The 18,984-nt window shown below is 36.8% G+C and overlaps 1 protein-coding gene across 2 annotated transcripts in view; it reads left to right on the top strand.

The window, feature by feature from the left end:
* Positions 1 to 18,984, top strand: part of BABAM2 (BRISC and BRCA1 A complex member 2) — a 163,242-nt gene that overhangs the window by 42,753 nt on the left and 101,505 nt on the right. For both annotated transcript variants that reach the window (XM_053937347.1, XM_053937346.1), the window contains exons 5-6: positions 6,859 to 7,053; positions 10,866 to 10,940. In XM_053937347.1, the coding sequence (XP_053793322.1) occupies positions 6,859 to 7,053; positions 10,866 to 10,940 (270 nt within the window). The remainder of the gene's footprint in view (positions 1 to 6,858; positions 7,054 to 10,865; positions 10,941 to 18,984) is intronic.

The following is an 18,984-nucleotide window of genomic DNA, read 5'->3' on the forward strand; positions in this document are numbered from 1 at the left end:
TTTTCTGTAGTATAGCCAGGAAAAACAGTTGCAATCTGTCTTCTTTAAAATCACATTCCTGGAAGATATTCTGGCAACCTGGGTATTTAAACACATTTCAAAGAAAAACAACTTCAAATCAATTAGAAATTGTTACTGTATTTCATTTCTGATAGTGTAGAATTATAGTTTGCTGCAGACATTGCTTGGAGTTATGAAATATGCAATAACCTGGGAAGGAGCCTATGAATTACCAGCATTATGGAACATGAGGCCCATTGTACTGTGAAAAAAAATGGGGAATAGGTAATCGTGGACACTGAGTAGCTTGCATAGGTTCTTGATTAGCTTTTTTGGAAGGATAAAGGAAAGAAGACAAAGCACAGAATGTTCCAGAACAAAATTTAAATGTGGTTTTTTTGCCAGAAGTTGAATAGTATGGCATTTTTGGAAAGCTAAATTGTGCATGTCTTTGCTAATAGGGCTGAGAAGTTACTTTGTTGGGGGTTTTTCACTTGCCTCACCTGTAAGATCTCACTAGAACTGATAGTGTCAGTCTCCAAATTTTCCTTGTCTCTTTTGGAAATCCAGTTGGTGTCATTGCTGCTCATTTAAATTAGTTACTGTTGAAATGGCTTAAATTGCACTCTGTGGGTGGCCTTATAACAGCTCTACTCTGCCTTTTATACCAACTTCAAGTGAATTAATTTTCTCAACTCTGGTCATGTCTGAATGTCAAAAAAACCTTTCCCTATCAAACTGTTCGCTTACTATGCAGCCAACTTCTGTCAGCAGACAGGATCAGGAGCCAGGGAATTCACAAATTAAATGTGCAGCCTGACAGAATCTCTGGGGTTATACTTCTTAGTGAAAATCAATGCTCCTTGGTGAGATTGTTTAACTTAATATCTGGCAGATTGTCAGAAGAGATCTCTTGAATCACTTGGATTTCTCTAAGGTAGACATAGTTTGATGGATGCCTATGGTCTGTTAATCTGTGTATAATAATTGAATACTATTTTTCCATTCCTATTGCCACACAACATGAGCTAGAGGGCAGAACTTAGTGAATGTACATGCTATTGGTTAATAACTTAAAGGTCTAGATAACAGTTTTCTTAAAGACCTTGTCCTGAAACATTGTTCTATAATGAAAAAAGTCTGCCAGGAAATCTTCTGCTGTGAAGGAGCATTTAATTTCTTTATGTTGAATTGGTTACTTATGGATAGGTAAATAGTTATTGGCCATCTTCTGTATGACAATAGCTACAGCTGTGTGGGCAGTGATGCTTCTGGAGTCTGGTCTCTGTCATATGGAAATTCTCATTCCATTACTTTTTCTGCAGGCCATTTTGAATTTATTCCTGAAGATCATTTTTCATTCATTCCCTAACTGGAAAAATGGGGTTTACCCAGTTGTCACAGATGACATTAGCAGATTTTTGTGTCCACAAAAATATAGAGTCATCTTTGATGTATCTAAACCTGCTACTAAACCTTCTGTACTTCTTAAGATGAGGCAACAGTTGATCTTTTTAGAAAATGAAATTGCTCACAGTGTTAGTGGAGATCATGGAGAGACATGCAAGCAGTGTCTAGACAGAAGAGAATTGTTTATTTGAGCCTTCATCTGTGTGCTCAGAAATGACAGGTAAGTTCTTCAATAGTACGCTGAAAAATGATAACATTAATGATGGTCCTAACCAATCTGAGTTGTGCACATAGGCCATCATGTGAAGTTGGCATGAATGCAGAACTAGTTGCAGATGCAGTTTGGGTTGATTCACACTGGTATATTGTTGTACAGTGGGCCACTTTCAGTCTAACTGGGTAACTATTGAGTAACTTTGGGAGTTTGCACTGCAGAGTTCATTTAAAGATATCTATTGGCAAACAAGGCAAGGGATTGTATCCAAGTCTGGATTTCTTTATTTCAAATGCATTAATGATTGTTCTGTTAAATTTCATTAACTCTATGGAAAGCCTGCAGAAATATAATTTTAAATTAGACAGGATTTATTAAGTGGAATATGTAACTTAGTCTGTCAATACCTCAGTCACTGTGATCATTTTTTTCTCTATAAAATCCATTTTATTCACAATTCAGAAGAAAAAAAAAAACATCTTTTTAGCATGTATGTGATTTTGGTAAAATGGTAATGTATAGATTTGTGAGCAAGGCAGAAGATTTTGATACAAGCCACAGAAAGCAACAAGTCTTTTTCTATATACATAATTGTCTTGTTATTTCTGTATTCTTCTTGGCTTTAGTGATCTGTCTGTGTTCTTATTCCCAGGATTTCTTTGAAGTTGTAACAACTCAACTTCATAATCTTGAAGTTGCATCAGATTTTAATACTTATACAAGATCTGAGTTTTCAAGCAGAACTTGAAGCCATGAAACACAAACACCAGAAACTCTGGTCTTCTAATGTTTTAGATCTTCTTAACAACAATCTCTTAAAAAGCTGGATTGATTAGGCTGGAATGCAGCCTGCAGGCAAACAATCAGAAAATGAAGCATACAGGTTACTACTGTTTTTGCTCCAAGTTTAAGATTTTGATGATTTCCAAAGTCTAATAGTGAAAACAATACTGCATCGCTAAATAAAATCTTATTTAGAAAGTCCTTTCCCTCTAAAGAAAAAGGTCAACTTGCTGCTGCAGGGACACTGCTCTCATCAACTAAAGGGACGAATTGTGTGTCCTCAGAAGAATCTCTATGATGCTGAAATTGTAGCAATGTAGACACTCTACAAGGGATAAACTTGGCAAATCAAATTCTGCCTCAGATTTCAACAACGTATTTTACAGGTAGTTGCTTACTTTATCTTTGATTTCAAAAACAGAAGGAAGATTAAAGAATGTGTTGTTTGAAACTGAGAACAATATAGAACATATTTTGACATCCTGTTGAAATTGGATTAGAGTAACGTTGTTTAAAAGTATTTTCAGGTGAATGAACCTAGTGCTTAGGGCAAATAAGTTGCACTAAGATATGTAAAAAGAAATTTCAAACATAAGCATGGCATGATGTTTGGTAGTGTTTGTGTTAAAATTTATTACTTTAGATGCCGTGGAAAGTACAGCCCTTCTGCAAAGTTAACAAAATGCATGTTAACAAATGTAGTGGCCAAATGCCAAATAACATGCACTACAATAATATAATTCTAAAGCTAAAAATGTTTTATATAAATCAGAACTTGTGTTTCAGAAAATCTGTGTAGCCCTTGAATGTTTCTTCTTTCATCAGTGAGAATCCGTTATAATTCATCTATGTCCTGAGTGGGTAGTTGAATTGTTCTTCAGGTGACTTGTTTTTATAACCAGTTTGTACTCTGAAACTTGAGTTGCTGAATGAGAGGTATTTAGTAAGGATCCTACAGTCAAATAATTAATTTTAATTTGTGTAGCTTTAAGGCAATACAGAATAAACACTGTTTAGATGCAATGTTCTTGAATTGTTTGAAAAGAGCGCTCCTTGAGCTCTGTGCTGCAGAAATGACAATGGATTTCCTCTTGCTCTTTTTTTGTTCTGTAGTGTAACATTATTTAAAAAACAAAAGGTTCAGTTGCATTTAGGTCAGTTATTAAAATACTGTTGGTCATTTCCTCTGACAGAACATTTCTATTGTGTTATACCAATGTCATTAGGAGGAAAGGTTATTCCCACTTGTCTGGCTGATATCAATACATACTGGCATATTACATCCTCTGGCTTTCTGGAAATGTTTTATTTGAGCAGCAATTTGGGAACAGGAAATTTAAGGTTATATGCAGTCTGGTTTCAGACTGCATGGTAGAAAATGTGTTTCCTAGAAGATGCTGTCTACCTGACAGATTTTCTCTAGTATTTTGTAGAATTGGATAAGCTTAAATAGTTTCAAGTTGCAAACAAATTTTTACCAGCTGTAGGTAGCAGACAAGGAAGAACAAAGTTTTCAGTCACTCTGTAGTATTTGAGGAACTTATATAAATTGCATTCATATATCACCAATTGACCAATTCCTCTGGAATGTAGTTTACATTTTAAGATATGGCAGTGATAATATTACCATTTTGTAAGTGTTCCTACTGTCTGGAAGGGGGAGAAAACAGTACTTTTACATCAAGCCATGGTCAAATGTGAGGTCTATGACACTGGAGTAACTTTTAAAGGCAGAGGTTCAAGAATAGCATTTTAGCCATGCAGAGCAGCCCTTTTGACAAGAATCAGAGTGTGCAGGAAAATTGGAATACAGTTCAATCCTGTAGCTGTTCATGCATGTAGAACACAGCAATACATACTTCCCGTTGCTTTCACTGACAAATTAGACTGGTGTGTTTCAAGTGATGATGCTGAAAATGACAAATTCATTTTGGTATGATCTTAATATATATTAAATGGGAAAAAAGTATAAAGTTGTGGAAAGAGCAACACTTGAAATATTGAGCCATCATACACATGTACTGAAGTCTGTACAAAACTATTATATAGGGACATATCTAAAGTCATCAGAAATAATAAAAGTTATAACCCTTTCTAATGGAAATAGCCATCTTAGTTAGAGATCAGGCTACAAGTAAATAGACCTGAAGCATGGTGCCTGATGAGTAACTGATTAAGCTTTCTATCTGCCTTTGCAGGGTATCAGGGGTATCAGAAGATAAAATTTATATGCAAACTCATTTGTTTCTTTTCAGGCCAGAGCCATCACCTTGCTAAGATCCTGTTTCAGTTTAAGCTTTTTGTAAACCTCTTCATAAAGCTAAAACTAGCTGAGGTTGGAAGGAGCCTTTAGATAGAGATCATTAGCTCAGCTGCCCTGCCTGGGCAGGATCAGCTAGATCAAGCTGTCCAGGTCCTTGTCCAGTCAGGTTTTGAGTCTCTCTAAGGACAGAGACTCAACAACTTCTCTGTGCAACTCATTCACTTGTGTTTATTACTTGTATTTATTACTTTCGGTGTTACACAAAATATGAATTTGTTTATGAAATATCTGCAACTTACAGGAAGAAGTAACATGGCATCTAACTACATTGAATACAAATATGGATAAGTAATTTTATGAAGCTACTGTATTGTATCATCACTTAGTTGTAAAATGCAGATGTCTGTGCTAGTTCTGAGTTTCTTAATGTTAACTGTACAATTCATACAATTTAAAATTCTGTTGCAGCTAGTTTATTGTCAAATGTCTGCATGATATACAGCTTTCTAGAACCTTAATGGGCCCTCAAGAGACCTGGAAGGGGAGTTTTTATAACAACATGGAGTGGTGGGAGAAAGGGTAATGGCTTTAAATTGAAATAGGGTAAATTAAAATTAGATATAAGAAAGAAATTATTTACTGTGTGTGAGGGTGGTGAGGCACTGGAATAGGTTGCACAGGGAAGCTGTTGATATGCTGTCCTTGGAAGTGTCGAAGGCCAGGATAGAAAGGCCAGCCCAGCCCGCCGCAGGGAGCAAAGGCGAGCGGCTCAGAGGGCGCAGCGAGGACGGCCCGCTGCTCTCGGACTCAACCGGAGCCAGCGCCTCTGGGCACCTGGCATTGCCGCTCCCGGCTTTAAACCTGCTGGCATCCGCGCGGCGCGGTGCGGGCGGGACGCGGACGGCCCTGCTGGCAAATCGCCGTTGCCTGGCCCGTCCTCTGGCTTGAGGGGTCGCGGTTATTTGCCAGCTGCCCTTGGGTCTTCGCCAAGCGGAGCGGCTGAGCCGCGGACGCTTTTGTGGCCGGGGCCAAAAGTTTTAGTGGAGTTTTAGCTTTGAGCACCCTGATATAGTGGAAGGTGTCCCTCCCCTGAGCTACATGATCTTTAAGGGCCATACCAACCCAAACCATTCCATGACTCTATGACATGTAGATTGATTTTGCTTATACTCAAAGCTCACCAAAAGCCACAGGATTGGCTAGGTTAACATGCTCTGAGGTTGTATCAAGAAAGCCACTTGAAGATCCAAGTGCAAAGCATATGAGTACCTAAGTACTTTCAATCAGTGCTGTCTCATGTCTACATGAGCATGGACTACAGGGTGAGTCCCCCTTTGCCTTTCACATAGGTCCTTTTTTGGTCGACTAGATGTAGGCATGTGACATTGGTCACATTAGGTATGGTTTGTAACACCAAATACTTCCTGGATAAAACTTAACTGTGCACAGAAGACTGATCTAAGCCAATTATAGGAGTGTTAACATCGCTACTGTGCTACTGACACAGTTCTCTTAATTGTATTATCATTTTTATTTCTGTTAACTATTTCTTGAAATACAGTGAACCTGTAATAAAAAGTTCTGCCAGGCATATTAAAGAGACTTTTGAGTACAGATGACATTTGTGTTAAGGGGATGAGTCAAGGTAATTCAAGTGAAGAGGCAGTTAAGGTGAAATAAATCACAAGGTTGAGGCAAGAGAAGAGAACCCATTTGCTCTACCACTGGTAATGTAGCCACTGTTTGAGATAATGAAGCACCATCTGTAGTTGATGTTAATATGCCATATTCACGTGGTTGACTGCTTTTTGAATCAGTTACTGTGCAAGGTTGTACTTACTGAATCCTTGTGTGTTGCATATCAGTTTTAATTTAATTCAAACTTTTCCAGTTCTCAGATGAAACAGCATAATTTAGGAAAGAATAGAATGGTAATTTGGGCCTATATAAGCCTGGTAGTAGCCCTTTTATTAGTTTTATGGTAGGTCTCCTCTTTGAAAATAAGCTTCTCCTGTTTCACCTGGCTTTCTTCCAAAGCATGGTAGAACCTTTGTATTTTAATATTGTGGTTTAGCTTTGTCACAAGAATTCCACGTGCATACATGCCTCTGGTATCAGTATCGAAGGGGGATTGCTTGTCTTTTACTGCTGTAAACAATTTTGGGTTTTGTTCTTTTCTAATCAACAGAATTTAGCTTCCTGGAATCCTTCAAACCCAGAATGCCTCCTGCTTGTTGTGAAAGAGCTTGTGCAGCAGTATCACCAATTTCAGTGCAGCCGATTACGGGAGAGCTCTCGCCTCATGTTTGAGTATCAGACTTTACTTGAAGAGCCCCAGTATGGAGAAAACATGGAAATCTATGCTGGCAAAAAAAACAACTGGGTAAGTTCTTATTTCATCTAAAATGCTTTTAACAAATACAACTCTTGCTTCAGAAAACTGAAGTTCTTCCTGTGGATCTCCATGCTTTCTGTTTCCAATGGAGAAAACTCTTATTTGACTTCAGCTCATTTTCTGTACTCCCTGTTTGGGATGTTGCTGTATTCCAACCATTACACTGGTTGGACCAGATTTCCAGGTGCGAACTGGTTTTGAACCTGGTGTTCATTTGTCTGGTTTATAGGTGAAAACTTTGAAACTGTTGCAAAGCATGTTCTGTGTTTACAGGGCACAGTACAACATAAATGTGGAAGTTCAAGTTAGCTTTGAAGATTTGAGAGGCAGAATGACAGTGTTAGTATGACACCCTGCCAGCCTACCAGCCTGCTTAGGGGTAGGATGTATTAGGGTGTGCTTCCACATTATAATTGAGTTGATTTAATTGGTAGCTGCAGCTGCCAGTATCTCTCTTGTACTTGTCTAAGCTGAGATGAGTTGTTCTGGGAGAGGAGAGGAAAAACTAACCCTACTAATTTTCTGCAAGAGGAGGCAAGATGGTAGAACCATCTTGCAGTAATCTAGGTTACTAGAGCAGTAACCATGCTTTCATATGACAGTCAGACATTAAATTGGCTTATCTGTTTCCTGAAGTTATATCCCAGGTTCCCACATGGGAAATGTGCCATTTTGTATAGAAACACTCTGTGTATACTAAGATGTGGCCATTGGGAATGTAGACATTTTGGTTACTATGTATATTGACTGTTTTTTAAAATCCATCTCTGCCACAGAGTAAGCTTTGCAAAAATCAGGTTTTTTTCTGCTGGTAATATATTTTTCTTCAGAAGTTTGGCATAAGATGTGTCAGGAGGTATCTAAGGTGTTTATGATGGACTTGTTGCCCTCTTGCTTTCAGAAATAGCATACTCTTAAGATAAACTGACCTTCAGAAGCTGTATCTTCTGAAACAGGTGCAGTCTGAAAATTGATGAAATTGCAGCACTCCTATTATCAAGGCCTAGAATTCAGCTTTATATCACTTCAATCATCCTTAAGTTACAGGTGATTCAAGGATGTTTACTTTACAACTCACACATTCATCTGTTGTTTTTTTTTTCCTTAGGCAAGTCATCTAGGCTTTTTTTATTTGAACCCAGATTTAATTTTGTTCATCAAAGAGATTCAGACCTCTTTAATGTTTATAGATCAAAATATTTGATTGAAATTAACTTAATCACAGATGTTATTGTCCGTAGCTTGCATCCCAAACAACTTGCTATATCTCTAAATTTCATCAGACTAGTTTACTGAAGTGCAGAAGGCTTTCTGAACTGTACTGAAATTTTATCCAGTCTTTTCTCAGTCTTTGGTGACTGAATAAAGAACTTTTTTTTTTTAATTTTAAATGCTGTTTTAATTTAAAACATTCCAATAAAATAAATTTTAAATACATTTTGAGTCAAATCCTTTTCATATAGCAGAGCTATAGATTTTTCCATAGCATGTGCTTTTTTCCAAGTCTTTATTCTCTGTCAAGAAGACTCTTGACAGTTTTGAAGATTCTGTGAACTTGGTATATATGACAGAGGCTTGTTTACTAGTGTCCTAAAACAAAACTGTGAAACTACCTTGTGTAGTTCTCTTTACTGTCCTTTACAACTGATTTGTTAATCTCAAGGATCAGCAAAATTAGGACTGTTTTTCCAGAAGGCAGGAGGTAAGTGGCCTTTTATATTCTCTGCCTAGAAGTCATTGAAATTCATGTTGCTGCTGTCTCTCAGCAGTTGGGACTCAGTAGTCTCAATAGTAGTTCAGCAGATTTCTGATATAATCAAGTATGAGCCTTGCACATTGTTATAAAAGCAATCATCTTAGGTGCATGAGTTAAAAATACTTTGAAGAGAATGACTGAATTCAGCACTCTGACCCAAAATGGAACAGAAATTTGCTCCTATACCTTTGTTCCACTGCCTCCAGTTTCCTAAGTGCAAGTCTCCAAGATATATGACAAATCAACAAACTGTTATCTAGCTTAGTGGCTTCTTGTTGGAGAAATACTGGCAGATGCAGGAGCCCATTAAATAGCCAATCACTCAGGGCTATGGCCAGAAATTCATCTGTCTTGACCTGATGCCTGTATCCAGCTGGTTTGGGCAGGGGAGATGAGCACCATGGACAGGGGCTGCTCCCTGTCCAGCCAGAACACCTTTGGAAGAAGTATTAGTTTGCAAAATAATCTTGATTGAATGATATAAAATATCTAGACTTTTTTTGAGCAGCTGATGATCAGAGTAGCATTGATCAGAGGTCATTCATGTATTCTGTGGCCATCCCAGTTCATCAGACTAGGTGTTATACCAAAAATAATTTTCTGGATTTTATGGCAAATGTTGTATGGCATTTTTTGAATGTCCAGAGGAGAAGCACTATCTGTAATATCCATTTCAATCCAGATAAGAAGTGAGGACCCTGACCATCATCATAGCAGTCTTCATGTCATACATACATCCATCAGTAATACAGCATCAGGAAGTTGGTACCTCTCCTCACAAGTGGTGTTATCAGGAAAGGTTTCACAGGTAGACTTTAATGTACACTACCTTTTTGTTGCATAGGGTTTGTATGTGCAATTTCTTTGCATATTTTGTGTGACTACCAGTGAAAAATTTTAAGGGCAATTCTTAGCTAGTTGGCATAAAGGCTGAATTACAGCGCAACATCACACAAACCCTTTTGGCAAATTATATAACTTGAAAGTGCCATTAGGAACATTTCAGTTCCATTCTGGATCTTGTTTTCTCTTGTTTAATGACTTAAATGTAGAATGAGTTATCTCTAGTTCATGCCTGGTAGATAGACCCAGAAACAGATTGGCACTAACAAATTGGTTAGCTTGTCTCAAATTATCCCACTTTTTGTAATTAATTGCATAAAATCAATGTTTAACACTTTTTTTAACTGGTAATTCAACCTACCAAACAAATACAGCTGCTATGTGGCTGTTATATTGAACTAAAAAAATAGAGATAACAAAAAATTAACGTGGAGGAAATCAGGCAGGTATTTGTTTTTAAAAACATGCTAACTTCATTGCTTTATAACCAGGTGGACAAAGTCTGGTTTTAAGGAAGTGTGTGAAACAGAGAGGAAATCCTTTCCATTTCCTTCACATACCCTTTATACGTAAAAAGAGCAATGTGTATGGGACACTTGGCAAATTTTCAGTAGACTGTTGTCTAGATGTTTAGAGTTACATAATTTTGAAGACAAATTATTAACAACCTTCTACTTGAACTCTTTTCGTCTAACTTTATTCAGAGGACACTTTTGATATGTGCTCACCTTTTGAAAAACAAATTCTCTTACATACATCTGCAGTGTTTGTAAAGATGCCTCTGTTTTATCTATGTGTTCTTATCAATTTGTCAGGTTTTTAGCTTTGCTTTCAGGCTCTTTGCAGTTCTCACCAGACCTTTGTCCGGAAATGAGTACAGCCAAGATACATCTATATTTAGGGTGTAACAAAATATAGTCTGATTTTTGGTCATGCACATTGTTTTATTCCAACTACTTTTTGCTGTTGACTTACTGGCAATGAGGGTTAATGTTTTTTAAGGTGTTTTTTCATATGACATCTGTGAAATCTGTACATTTTTTTTCCCTCCAGTACCTGTATTCAGCAATTTTGTTTTAAATCTCATCCCTTCTCTTTGGTATGAGCTCTTACACACTTTTCTGGATAGTATTTAATCTTCAGAATGTTTGAGATTCTCCTTTAGCTACCAGGTCACATTAATGTTACCTTTTTTCCACAGACTGGAGAATTCTCAGCTCGCTTCCTCTTGAAGTTGCCTGTCGATTTCAGCAATATTCCTACATACCTTCTCAAGGTAAAGTAACTGTCTAAGTTGACAGTATTTGTGAGAGAGTATGAATTTATTACAATGTCCTTAGTAATTATTTTGACTTTCCTGCCTTCCTGCTCTCCAAGAGTCTGAAAGTTCACCATTTCTAAATCTGATTGGATTATGTTTTGGAAAGGTGATGTTGGACATGCTGTTATTTTGTGTGCTACTTTAGTGGCATCTTTTATATGAGTCTGTGGAATTTCATGACATGTCAGTGTTGGAATTTTTAATGAACAGTCTCAATTGTACCAATAATCTTGATAGTAGAAGCAGAAAAGCAAAACTAAATATACCATTTCTTAACAGGGAATGAAAGCAAATTCTGGTTACTTGAACTGAAAGCTTCAGTGATTCCTTTACTTCATTGTTCACAATGAACAGAAATTTGACCAGATACTTTTGAAAGTAGTATTATAGAGTATTCTTGCAAGTTGGGATGAAAAAGCCTTTATTTCTTTGCTAAGAGGAGAAATAAAAACAGAAAAAAGCAATTTGTGACAAACTACTACCATGGAAGAATTTGAAATGAGTGGTTTTTACAGCACAGGGACAGTCTCTCTTTAAAGCAGCTACTGTGGAAGCCCATCATAAGGTCAGTGTTAGTACATGTAGTGAATGCAGTGAGAGATCTGGTTTTTCTGTCTATCACAACTGTCAGAATGAAGTGTCAGAACTTCCACTGCAGACAAGGTTTGAGTCAGTTGATGTTGCCAATACTCATCTTTCCTTTAAACCGTTTATCTGCCTTCTTTTAAATATTTGGAAAGAGGAACAGCTAATTAATCTTTAAAAACTAATGTGTTGAGATGAAATTGTCAGTGTGGATTCCATTACCTCCTCTTCATCTTATTGTTAGAACTGTCTTCAACTACTGTTAAATCACAGTTGCAAGTGTGAGTCTTCAGTGTTTCACCAAATAAGATGTCTCAAGCTACAAACCATGAAAGTAAAGGCAGGCAAACTGTAATCTTGACTGAAATCTTTGGTTGCAGTTTGAGATTGGAACCCTATGATCTTTCTAGCTTCTGTAGATTTTCTGTTTGAGTAATGAGCTGCTTCTCAAAAGTATGCAGATACTTTCAGTAGCAGCTCTTTCTCCCAGCTGCTGTCTTCCACTGGGCTTTTTCTTCAAGTTTGATGGGAATGTTTCTGATCAGAGGTAAGAGGGTTGGCTAAGGCCTTTTCTGGAAGGTTGGTGTTAAGCACAACACAGCAACAGTTCACCTAGACTGCAGGCTAGCTGTGATTTGCTTCTGAAAGACTCTGTGGAAAAAAGAAGATTAGAGTGTATAATGTGAACTGTGCTGTCTGCTCCTGCCAGAACTCCCAAGCACTGTATTTTTCAGGAACAATTTTAAACGAGTCAAGAATTTCAGGACAAGTGCAGAAGGAATATGTTCAATAGCTTCAGTTGCAGGGCTGTCTTGTACCTCTCTGTTCAGTTTCTGGGAAACCTTGCAGGTTGGAAGGTGGCGTATGATTTAACGTACCTGTCATCGTGTAGGAACACCGTGATGTAATCTGCAGTTGTTTTTGAAGAGTAACATTTTAATGCATGACAGCATACTCCTCCCTACTGTGATTGCCAGTCATGTTCACTAAATATCTTCTCTAAACAAGGTTCGTATACTGTGGGTAAATCATTAGTGCTCCACAAGGCTCCTCGTGGAGCTTTGTTCATCCCAAGTACTGAGTGATTCATTAGTCTGAAGGAAAGCGTGTGATTATTTTGCATGTACATGTAGTGTGAGGTGAAGAGACACACAGAGCAGGTAGCAGAATCAAAGTTTCCCAGTCTGCCTTTATTTTGATATTTCAGAAATCTTAATGCCTTAGCTTTGGGGTTTTAAAATTAATGTGTTTTTGTATGTTATAGCCTGGATTTTTACAGCAGCAGGTCCTTCTTGATGAGCAATGTACTAGTGAAATCCTCAGTTTTCTTGATCAGGCTTCTACAGTGCAAGCTGGCAAGTTAACTCTCTGTAGTAGGAAAGTGACATATAGTCTGGCTGAGTAGCCACAGGAGAAGAAATATTGCTTTATTCCAGAAGTATTTGTTGACAGTAGAAAAATGGCTTGATTTAGTCTCCAGCATGATTTATGACAGAGTGTGTTTTGTAGCAGGCAGGATCTTATACCCTTGCTGCCTTTAGCTTCCTTTATGTACTCAGAGCTAGATTAATGTCATCTCTTGTGACTGCAACATAAGCAACACAAAAGCAGGTAGAATCAGGACTACTCGGTTGTGATTTAAGTAATATTACTCTGACTACTCCAAATTAGTAAAAGAGCTGTTAAACAAAAAAGATTTTTTTTTAAGCTGTCCATGTCTTTATTTTTTTTTTGATGAGACTTTTGACATAAATAGACCCTTAATGTACTGCAATAAAATAGCTTATTTCCATCATGACTCCTAGTTATGCTGGTTTCAAAGCTACCTGATTGTGGTACAAGATCGATAGAGTGTTTATTGATGCAGTGGAAGTAATTGTTAATATATTACTCTGAAAGGTGGAAGAGCAATCAGTAATTGAAGGCTGTTAGTGTATTAACAGCTTAATGTTTTACTGCAGAAATTAATGTGTTTGAATTGCATTCTAGTCTGTAGCCAATCTTATTGTGTGCAGTAGCTTCTCTGTAACGATTTGCAAAGTTCAAACCTGTTGTGCTTTCTCTGACATTTTCTTTTTTATGTTTAATTAATACTACTTGTGTTAAAATCTGGTGAAATATTAAAGACCATTATTTTTGTCTAATCAATCACTCCTAGTATCCCAGTGATTTCTAATGCTTTTCTGAAGTTTTTGTTGTTGTCAGTAGGTAATCACACGACAAGCATGACAGCAAAACTTTGTATCATAAGCCAGTACTCAGGTTTGACGATGTAAGCTGTGAGATCAGTATGCAGTGTTACAAAATCTTTGGGGTTGTTGAGAATACACTGTGGAATCATAAGATATTATTCTGTCAACTTAGTACTGATTGTGGTGAGAGTACTTTTCCTATAAGGAATAAAAGTTTGGAGATGTAGCATAAATTGGATTGTTATGGACTGGAGAGGCAAATTTGCCAGGTTATTTCAAAGGTATTCGTAGCACTAAATTTAAAAATGAGTTTAAGTGTGTGTACATTTCAAATAAAATAGATGAGTTTATTAAGAAGACTGAGGATAGTTAAAAGAGCAATGCAGAGCACACTGTTTCTTCCTTTGAATTCTAAAATCGGAGCAAAATTTCTTCAGTTATCCTAGTAAAATTTCTTCAGATTTTATTTAGTTGGAAACATAATACCCGTTATAATGCCTGCAGCAGATAAAACTCTCTTCATAACTTCTCTTGCCATATTCCTTTACATTTGAAAGAAAAAACATCATTGTGTATTTTCTATGCTAAAGAGCTGTTCTAAAAGAAATGTTGGCTTACACTTAAAAAGCACATTCATTATTTTTTCTTTTAGAAAGTTATACTTTAATGCAGAGGTTTTTTAATTGAATGTGGACCTTTGTATTCACTTTCAAATGGTTTTCTTATGCAAATCCATTTGATATAAGTGAAAACTTTGTCTTGAAACAACCGCAGAATCAAGCTGATGGCTCAAACTACTGCAAAGTTTATTATGATAAATCTTTCATTAAGGTTCTCTTATTTGAAAAGAATGAGGCTTTGGCTCAGGAAAATCCTTGTATACTTTTCCTTTGCCTTTTTTTGCAGTTGGATTTTTAATCAGCGCGTTCGTTTCAAATTAAATTATTTTCTGTTGGTTGCACCATATTTCATTTTCTCCAGTGTTTTATAAAGGGAAGTATTCACCGTACATGCTCATTTTGAGAGTCAGTCTCTAGTCTGCATTTCTGCTTCTTTACAGATACTGTGTATGCCACAGTAATAAAATAGGTAATAGGCTCAACATCTAAAATACCTCTTTCAAATTTTCATAGAATTTCTTAGGTTAGAAAAGACTCCTAAGATCATGAAGTCAAACTGTTATCCCAGTACTGCCAAGTCCACTGTTAACTCCATGCCCATCCCTATGTGCCCCATCTACACATTAAATGAACACTTCCAGATGTGGTGACTCCACCACTTCTCTGGGCAGCCACTTCCAGTGCCTGATCACTCTTTCTGTGAAGAAATTTTTCCAGGTATCTAATCTAAACCTCCTCTGGTGCAACTTGAGGCCATTTCCTCTTCTCCTGTTATTGTTACCTGGGAAAAGGGGCCGACCCCCACCTCATTACAACCTCCTTTCAGGTGTTTGTGGAGAGAGATAAGGGTCCTCCTTGAGTCTCAAATTCTCCAGCCTAAGGAACCCCAGATGCCTTCTCCACTCATCACAAGACTTGTGCTGCAGACGCTTCCCCGGCTCCATTGCTTTTCTCTAGACATGTTCCAACCCCTCAATGTCCTTGTAGTGAGAGGCCCAGAACTGGACACAGTGCTGGAGATGTGGCCTCACCAGTGCTGAGTACAAGGCTGTGGTCACTGCCCTGGTTCTGCTGGCCACACTATTGCTGATACAATCAGGATGCCATGGACCTTCTTGGCTACCTAGGTACATTCACTCTGTATAGTTTTTTTTCTTTCTTGGTAGATTTTGTCAGCTAGGGGCACATATGCAATCATAATGACAAATCATAAAAACCTCCAGCTCAGTAATTTGCAAATTGTACTTGTTTATGTGACTGTAGCATGCTCGCACAGTATCAGTGGATTTCAGAGTGCGTTGCCAATGACGCTGTTAAAAACAAGACATTTAGGTATTTTTCTTCTTATTTCCATGGGGGTTTTTAATGTTTTGACTAAGTAAAATGTTCCCTGAATAACACCACCTTCTTGTATGGATCTTTTAAAGTACTCATTTCCTATGTGTATGTACCTGCTTGTTATGCTCCAGTGCATAGCTAATATCAGGACTAACTTAGCTATGGTGCTGTGACCAGCAGCCTTCCAATGATTTGTCAGTATTGAAGCATAAAGGAAATACACAACACAGACCTGTTTCTTTAGTTGCTTTTTTTTTGTGATGACCATTGTATTTAGTGCATATCTTTTAGAGCTGAAATAAATAACAGACATTGTCTAGACGCATTGCCAGGGGCCAAACAGTTGTGTGTAAGACTGTCAATGGAAGAGGTTTATACTCAACTTCAAATTGAAAGATAAGAACGTATTTGTGGGTTTTTTTTTCCTTAGTCTGATTTCATCATTTGGAAGTCTCTTAAAAGACTTCACTGCAACTTTTGTTTACAATGTAGACCAAATTCCAGGTACTGTGAAAAGACTGCTATACTTGTCTATGTTTGAGTAATTAACTGTAGCACAGAACAAACAAAAATATAATATGCAGGGTCAAATGAGATTTTTTTCCAGGCCAATTTCTTTACTGTTGTGCTTTAGCAGTTTGATTCCTTTGACAGCATTTAAGATTTTTGTTAAATTGCTGCAAATACCAAAACACAAATGCACTTGTATAAAGTTCTAATGCTGTTTAAAAAACCTGAGCTAAATATTCTGAAAAAGAATAATATTTTATTTTTCTTTTAAACTTCATTGATTTTGTTTGGAGCTAACTAAAACCTGATGTGTAGTGTGGTCACAACAGTAGCAAGAATGATGTGGATCTGACTTGATCTTTTTGCCCTAGACTGTTTTAGTCTGTACCAGGTAGCTACCTCTCAAAAGAGTGTAGGATGTTATGCAGCATATTCTATCTGACTACCTTCCAAAATATATTTATGTTGTATTGGATAGAATGATGAACCTGCAAAGCATATGAAGCTTGTCAGGTCTGTGGTGCCTGGTGTCATTCTACCTCTTTTACCAATAGCAAACTAAAAGTTTATAAGACTGACAGATAATCCTGAAATAATATGTAGTCCTCATAATTCACAATACTCCAACCATGCTTTACATAGAAATCTTTTAGGCTAATTTGGATTGCTGTTAATATTATACTACTTAAGACTTTGTGACAAAGGTACAAAGTTAACTTCCTGAATTTCATTCAATAAAGTATTCCTTATCTTGAGATGTATGCAAGCATTTGGAGCAAATAGTTTGTATTTTAGAAGTAGATGACAGTATGATATTCACTAGATTGATTACTATACCAACATTTAACTTAAACAGAATAATGGATCATCAAAGATTGTCTGGGCTTCTTCTGTTAATAAAGGCAAACTTTATAACATACAATTATAATGAGCCATTGAGATTTTAGATTAGAAATGGGTCTCTGCAAGTTAGTACTGGCAGTATTTGAAACAGTAGCATTTGTAGCAGCTGAAGACAGTAAATTGCATGATCTAGAGGCTGGGAAAATAAAGGTAAGCTGTGTGTGCAAAATACATTTATCAGTATAGATGTCATTCATGCTTGTCTCTTATAGAGTCTTCATTTAGCCTGTGCCCAGTAATCTGCAGTTTATTTTTGCTATCCATATTTTCCATTGAAAATAACAGCAAAGTACCAGTGATGAAGTGCTCCTTTAGCTCGATACCTTGACCATTGTCAGAGTAGCAGCCCACTGCTAGAAGCAGGAAAAACTCCATGTGCTGAACCTTACATGTTGACTGAGGCCAAAAATAACATGGGGAGGGAAAAAAAATGCCTTCATGTCATGAAATATTTCTGGTAGTTTAAACAATGTGGAATCAGAAAACTAGACTTTTTTGGTGCTGAAATATTTTGTGTCTAGTTTTTCATTACAGCTTGAAAACATAAGATCTGTCAGCCATAAATGCTTGGGGATTTTGTATTGTTTTTTTATTTTGCAAGATGTTTCACTTGTCACTATAGGTAAAAGTGTATAAGGTCTTTCATATTCCACTGTATTGTGCTTCTTGGCCGGTCATACCATTGTAGTCATATTATTGACCCTCACAGGGTTTTTGAGAATAGATCAGCTCTTGTTTTTTCACAGAATCTACTCATTCTGGTGTTGGAGAGCTAAGAGTAAAGTGATAACTGCTTTAGTTCAGTGAAGCTGCAGAAATACAGACACTGTGATTTAATTAGTCATTCTTTCATGATATTGTTCTTAATATCTTCTGCCTACAAACCAAGGGAAGCAAAGCTGTATAAAAATGTACTTCATGATCAAAGCGTGTTATATTTGAATTCTGGGGGGGAAAAAAAAATTCCCTTCATTCTCACTAAACATATTAGTACAGCTTTTCCAGAACAAGATGACTTCTTCGTAGCATCTAGTAACTAAAACCACATAAAATATGTTAGTCAGGAGCACCTTAAGCTCCGTATGCTGAAAGCCAAAACCAATCTTTTAAAATAAGCATTTTCTGTAATTTATTGGAAGATTTTGTTAATAAGATCTGTCAACTGGAACAGATCATTCTGCACAGCTGATGATTTTTATAGGTTATGATCTTAATATGAATCATAGTCTCCAATCAACTGTATTTCTGATGATAGGTCTTTTATTTTGAAACATTTTATTTTTATAATGCAAAAGTAAAGGAAAGGACCACCACATCTACTGATAAATCTTACACTATTCATCCCGATTTCTGTGAATTCTCCTCAAATTTGGTAGAACTATTAATTTGCTATTCAGATGTGACTAGAGATAGGGGGATTTTCATTAATTTTCTTTTAAAAATTAAGAAAAATAAGTTAAAAAGAGCAGCTTTTGAAAGCCTTTCTTGCATCTGGTGAGAAAGTTTACAGACATGTTATGTTGCGTGACTTGGTTCAGATTTACTGCCTTGTTAGGGCTTGTAATTTGTGCTATTGCTTTACATTTGCATTTTATGCGTTGCATAGGGAGAATGGAATTCAATAGCCATAAAAATAATTGCAGATTATTACATAATGATGGTGCTTGTTTTATCTGTCATGGTCCACCCATAGAATGTAGAACAAGCAATCTACAGTGGTCTTAATCTGGGAAGTAGGTCTTGGAAATACATATTTTTAAAACTCTTGCATTCATTCTACGCTGCTGTTTCTTATTGAAAGAAAAAAATATTCGCAAAGTTGTCGAGCATAGAATTTGAAGGTAGCAAATA

The sequence above is a fragment of the Vidua chalybeata genome, chromosome 3 (assembly GCF_026979565.1).
Source record: "Vidua chalybeata isolate OUT-0048 chromosome 3, bVidCha1 merged haplotype, whole genome shotgun sequence".
Lineage (NCBI taxonomy): Eukaryota > Metazoa > Chordata > Aves > Passeriformes > Viduidae > Vidua > Vidua chalybeata.